The following is a 6,301-nucleotide window of genomic DNA, read 5'->3' on the forward strand; positions in this document are numbered from 1 at the left end:
TTATAGACCAAAATTCAACTCTGTGTCGATACTATAGCCTGATAAATCAACGCACCTCCGATCGCAGAGCACACCAAGCGCATTCGCGACACTTGTCTAGCTCCCCGCCCCACATCTTGTTTCCTTGTTCTTATTCTACAAAACGCTTTTGTTTAAAATTCAAAAGTAAACAAAAGTAACGCTACAAATAACGTTCGCTCTGGAAGGTTTGATCTGTAACATCAGTTACACTCCGAATTTCGGTTCAAGCGGTCCTCGTGTCAGCGTAAGTAATTTGTTGTGTCTATCGAAATGTCTTCATACCCTAAAGGAAGTAAAGACGTGAATACGCACCGATCTTATCCGCGAAGAAGAAAATTTTATGGGAATCAGTATATTAATAAAGAGGCTGAGTAAAGAGGCAAAAAAGTTATCTAGTGCATCGTATGACGATGTTCATTGCAACCCAACGAATGGCTATAGAATAATAGAATTTTTTACTATTTTCAACTTTCTATCCGAAATTCTTATTTGTCGTGAATATAAAAAAGACGTGAAATTCGAAGAGACGCCAAATCGTGGATTAGGTTTTAAACTTGTTGTGTTGTGCAAATGCGGTCGTAGAGACATTCATTCAGGGCCTCTAATTAACAATGGCTACGAAATAAATCGAAGAATGGTGTTTGTTATGCGACTGCTAGGCATAGGCAGAGACGGAATTAATTTGTTCTGTGGTTTAATGGACATGTTTAGTGGTTTAAGCAAGCATGCATACGAACGGATCGTCGAACATATTCGTGATTCATCAAAAATTATATTTCTTAAGCTCTCTAAGAAAGCTGTCGAAGAAGAGAAAAGAGAGAACGAGAAACGCGAAATACATTTGAACAATTTAAAAGTGTCAGGTGATGGCTCCTGGAAGAAACGAGGCTTCACTTCTCTATATGGCGTGACTACTTTGATCGCTTATCACATTGGTAAAGTTATCGACTTAGTTGTCAAAAGTAGTTATTGTCACGGCTGCACGTTTTACAAAAACAAGGAAAATACACAAGAATACCAAGACTGGATTGTAGAACACGAAAACGAGTGTACAGCAAATCACGAAGGTTCCGCTGGTAAGATGGAGGTTGATGCCGTCGTTGAAATGTTTCAAAGATCCGAAGAATGTTTTGGAGTTCGATACCAAAATTACATAGGTGATGGCGACTCAAAAACGTTCAAGAGAATTCTGAATGTCAATCTGTACGGTGACAAATTCCAAGTAACCAAAAATGAATGCATTGGTCACGTTAAAAAGCCTATGGGCACTCGTCTTCGCAATGTAAAAAAAGAACAGAAATTAGGTGGGAAAGGGAAACTTACAAACAAATTAATAAAAGACCTTACTAATTATTATGGTTTAGCCATTAAAAGGAATGAAAATTCTGTGGAAGGAATGAAAAAAAGTATAATGGCAACCTATTACCATTTGTGCTCGACGAATGAAAACCCAAGGTACGAAAATTGTCCTACGGGCGAAGACAGCTAGTGCAAGTGGGAAGTAGCTCAAGCTCAAAATACCAATTATAATCCCCACTTCATTCTGATGTCCAAGAACATATCAACTATCTACAAAGATTTGTCAAAAGAGGATTTATTGACCAGATGCTTAGGCGGCCACTCGCAAAATCCAAATGAGAGCTACAACTCAACGATCTGTCGGTTTGCTCCAAAGCATCTACATTCACGGCTAGAAATCGTTGAAATCTCGGCATACTTAGCTGCATACATTTCCAATGAAGGCTTTTCTGCCGTTTTATTGATAATGCAAAAGGGTATAGCCGGATAAGATGGTCAAAAGTGCCCCCAAACCAAATTCGACTTGCAATGGCTCATTCGATAGCTTATCAAAAAAAACCAGTCTGTGCCAAGTTTCAACCCTGTATGTTATCTGGGAGGGTAGTTACGGGTAAAAATGTAATTGCGAGGTTTTTGGCCAATTTCTCCTATTTAATGACATTCGAAAATTCTGGAAAAAATCAGAGACATTTCTGTTTGCGAGGTACATATTACAGAATTTTTTCAGATTTTTAAATTGAAAACTGAAGCCGTGAAAAATCAAAAACGTCAAAAAATCCTGAAAAATGGCGATTTTGTATTGAAGGAGATGAGGTCCTACGATCATATTTTTTTTATAAGTGTATATTATTGATACTATCATCCTCATTTTTTTTCAGATTTTTTGGAGAGGTGCGCCATAGTTAAAAAAATTAAAAACCGATTTTTTCGCTGTTTTTTGCGTGTTAGAGTTACTTATTCGACGAATTTTCGTCTGTTATTTATCACATACATGGTATATACACTGTTCAATGTTTTTACATGCAGTGGAATAGAATAGGAATTAAACTAAATAAACATAATTGGTAAAAGTACGTTACGTCCGTTATATTTCAAAAGATTAAAGGTATTTTCAACGGTATCGGTGGTCCAGTGGTAAAGCGTCTGACTGCTAAACCGCTGGAAACTTCTTTTCGTAGGTTCGAGTCCACTCACACTCAATCTTTTTTTTTTGGAAATACATTTTTTCAAACTTCTACCTATATGATAATCATTAATATACTTGTGTACAAATGTTTCAATAATATTTTTTAAATATTTTTATCTGTAATATACATAAATACCATTTTGAAGTACTTTCTATTCTACCGTTTCTCTTGTCATGTATTTTGTCAGTTACAGTATTATTTAATATTTTTCATTATCTTTAACAATTCTGAATATGTAGTTTGAAAAAACTGGATAAGTTTGAAATAATGTATTTCTAAAAAAAAAAAAAAAATTGAGTTTGAGTGGACTCGAACCTACGAAAAGAAGTTTCCAGCGGTTTAGCAGTCAGACGCTTTACCACTGGACCACCGATACCGTTGAAAATACCTTTAATCTTTTGAAATATAACGGACGTAACGTACTTTTACCAATTATGTTTATTTAGTTTAATTCCTATTCTATTCCACTGCATGTAAAAACATTGAACAGTGTATATACCATGTATGTGATAAATAACAGACGAAAATTCGTCGAATAAGTAACTCTAACACGCAAAAAACAGCGAAAAAATCGGTTTTTAATTTTTTTAACTATGGCGCATCTCTCCAAAAAATCTGAAAAAAATTGAGGATGATAGTATCAATTATATACACTTATAAAAAAAATATGATCGTAGGACCTCATCTCCTTCAATACAAAATCGCCATTTTTCAGGATTTTTTGACGTTTTTGATTTTTCACGGCTTCAGTTTTCAATTTAAAAATCTGAAAAAATTCTGTAATATGTACCTCGCAAACAGAAATGTCTCTGATTTTTTCCAGAATTTTCGAATGTCATTAAATAGGAGAAATTGGCCAAAAACCTCGCAATTACATTTTTACCCGTAACTACCCTCCCAGATAACATACAGGGTTGAAACTTGGCACAGACTGGTTTTTTTTGATAAGCTATCGAATGAGCCATTGCAAGTCGAATTTGGTTTGGGGGCACTTTTGACCATCTTATCCGGCTATACCCTTTGGATTTAATCATTGGGCGGCAATCCAGAGATCTCGCGATCAAACGAGACGAGGATCGCTTGAAGCGTCAGGAGCGTCAAAGTCTCAACGCTACAAAAGAGGCTCGATTGGCTTGCAGACAGCATCAATTAGAAGAAAATGCATTATATGAGGAAACGGAAGGTATATTGTATGGCCCAGGAATAGCAGATTAGCCTGCGGTTGCTGTAAGTATAACTAAAATACAATCTTTCTTGACATTAAACTTTAAACGCATTTTTCTCAAAACCATGTTTTCAAAATTAGCGTCAGGGATAACTTCAAAACTATTTGACCAATTAACTTCAAATTTTACACACTTCTAGCTTACAAGATTCCTTAGAATATGAACCTAAAGGTTTAACCAAATTATTAATTTTAACCACTATTTTTTAACAAATAAAGTACAAACTTTCTGCGAAAATCATACTTAATTGTTTAAAGTGCTGCCATTTTTACAATATGTAATGTTTTTGTACCATTTTAGGTTCATGTTCTTACAATTGCCAAACACATTGAAAAAAAACTTTGTTGACCTCTTTCAGATAACTACCAGGGATGCTCCAACCGGCGCCGTTTTGCACCTCGATAAAAAACCTATTTACGATATTAATTTATTTCTTTTGTATATATCATAATTTTACTGTTATAACAATTTGTTTTGCTGTCTATAATGTTAAATAAAGTACCCTTAAAGTTCCGACAGTATTAGCGCATTGGTTTCTTTGCAACATATTCCTAAAAGTTGATAAAAAATTAAGCCGTTTATAGGGATTTCTCCTCTTAAGAAATGCCCCGCCAACGTTTCAAAGATTGATGAATCGCAGCTTACACGAACTAATCGGTAATAACTGTTTTGTCTACATTGACGATATTATAGTTTTCGGTAGAACGTTAGAGGAGCACAACAAGAATTTAAAGATTCCATTTGAACGATTAAGGCAGTGCGGTTTAAGACTCCAACCCGACAAGTGCGAGTATCTAAAACCGGAATTAGAATATCTAGGTCACGTTATCTCGGCTAATGGTGTACAACCCAATCCTAAACGCATCGATAAGGTAAAAAACTATCCCGTTCCCAAGACCGCAAAAGAAATTAAACAATTTTTAGGATTATGCGGATATTACAGAAAATTCGTAAAAGATTTTCCCAAAATCACGAAACCCCTTAACCAATTGTTAACGAAGGATACAGAATTTGGCCAGATACTAATTCATTTTCATTACAGGTCCATCAATCAACAGGAAATTCTACTTCACAAATGGCAACAGGAGGGTCGTTCAGACCCGCGACCCCCCCTGAATGAGAGCGCAGCAAGGATGGATAAGTGACCGCGAGAAGCCCACCGATTATTGTATTTCTTTCCTCTCACCTTTCGTCATTCGCTCCACTTTTGTTATATTCCCCGTTTCCGGTCAAGGCGGGGGGGTGTTGTAACGTGGTGACACCCGTGCCCCCCCGTTTCAATCACTGCGCTTCTCCCACTCATACGCCCACCTAACGCTAACCTCTAACCCTTCCCTCACCCTACCCCCCTTGCTCCCTGCCCACCGGTGTCGGGCCGATGGAGGCGACGGACAGATCCATCGAGGATCACCCTCAACAGGAGCTTCGAGGCCGGCGACAGACCCACCCCTCCAGCGAACAGGGAGCAACGTGGGACTCCCAAGAAATTCCGACGAAGCAACCCAAAGCTGACGCAAACGTCCACCCGGAGCCATCTGTCGCCGAGCCCGAAGATCTCAGCCCACCCGTCACCGCAGGATGTTCGTCAGCCCCATCGACCCCGATCACCGGTATATCGAAGATCGATAATTGATCCATCCCGTGCCGGAAGAGGCCCCCTTCCTAGACCCATCCCCTCCCCAAAATACTCCGCGACGGATTCGTCGTCGCGGCGGCGACGACGAGCCGGCAATGAGCCTAAGGCTACCGTGTAGAAAGTATTGAAGCGTAGAGAAATTTAGAGAGATTTTGTATTGCGATTTTGAGAGAGAGTGAATTGTAAGTTGTGTATGTGAGGCGTTTTGGTAAGCCCTACCATATTCTTGTATTATTTTGAGCTTTGGCAACGACCACCTCTTTCTTTTCGACCCCCTCGTGAGACACCCTTTTGTTGTAAATCTACGCGTAATGTAGCGAACCCCGTGTGAACCCATCCCAGCTCTGCAATCTCCCTTCCCCCAATACTCCTCCTCGCGCACTCCCCCGCGAAGCTGTACGGACGCAAGTGCCCGAATCCCCTCCACTGTAAGTGTCCCAATACCCCTTTCCCTTTTTCGATTTTGAACGCCACGGTAAGTGGCTGGCGCCCAACCAATTTGTACTTCGTAAAGCCCCCCCAGTATAGTGAACCCCCGAAAGGGTCGCAAAATTTGGCGCCCAACGTGGGGCCATGGAAAAGAAACAGTAAGTATCAACAGACCCTTAAATTAAAACATTTGCTTTCATAACATTGAACAATTTGATAAAAAGACATCATGCCTGAGGAGCAGAGAATGGAATTAGAAGAGGCTGGTCCATCAACTGAGCCCGAAGTTACAAGAAGAATAATAGTTGATGCAAATAACCCAAATATAGAGGTCATCTCATCCAAAAAGGTCCAAGTTCCTCAAGAAACCGACAAGAAGATCAAAGTAATAAAATTTATAGCGAATGCTCACAAGAAGATACTGTTATCACTTTTTGAGAAGCCTGATTTCATGGATCTAAACCTTGGGGATCAAATACACAACATATTGTTTACCACTTACA

The 6,301-nt window shown here is 38.9% G+C and overlaps 1 protein-coding gene across 1 annotated transcript; it reads left to right on the forward strand.

Moving 5' to 3' along the window:
* Positions 1 to 667: 667 nt before the first annotated feature.
* LOC143305581 (uncharacterized) lies at positions 668 to 3,854 on the forward strand. The gene is given in 2 exon segments (XM_076689720.1): positions 668 to 1,793; positions 3,526 to 3,854. Coding segments are annotated over 2 exon segments (1,323 nt in total). The 3' UTR covers positions 3,723 to 3,854.
* Positions 3,855 to 6,301: the final 2,447 nt, after the last annotated feature.

Source organism: Osmia lignaria, chromosome 8 (genome assembly GCF_051020975.1).
Source record: "Osmia lignaria lignaria isolate PbOS001 chromosome 8, iyOsmLign1, whole genome shotgun sequence".
NCBI classification, from domain to species: Eukaryota; Metazoa; Arthropoda; class Insecta; order Hymenoptera; family Megachilidae; genus Osmia; species Osmia lignaria.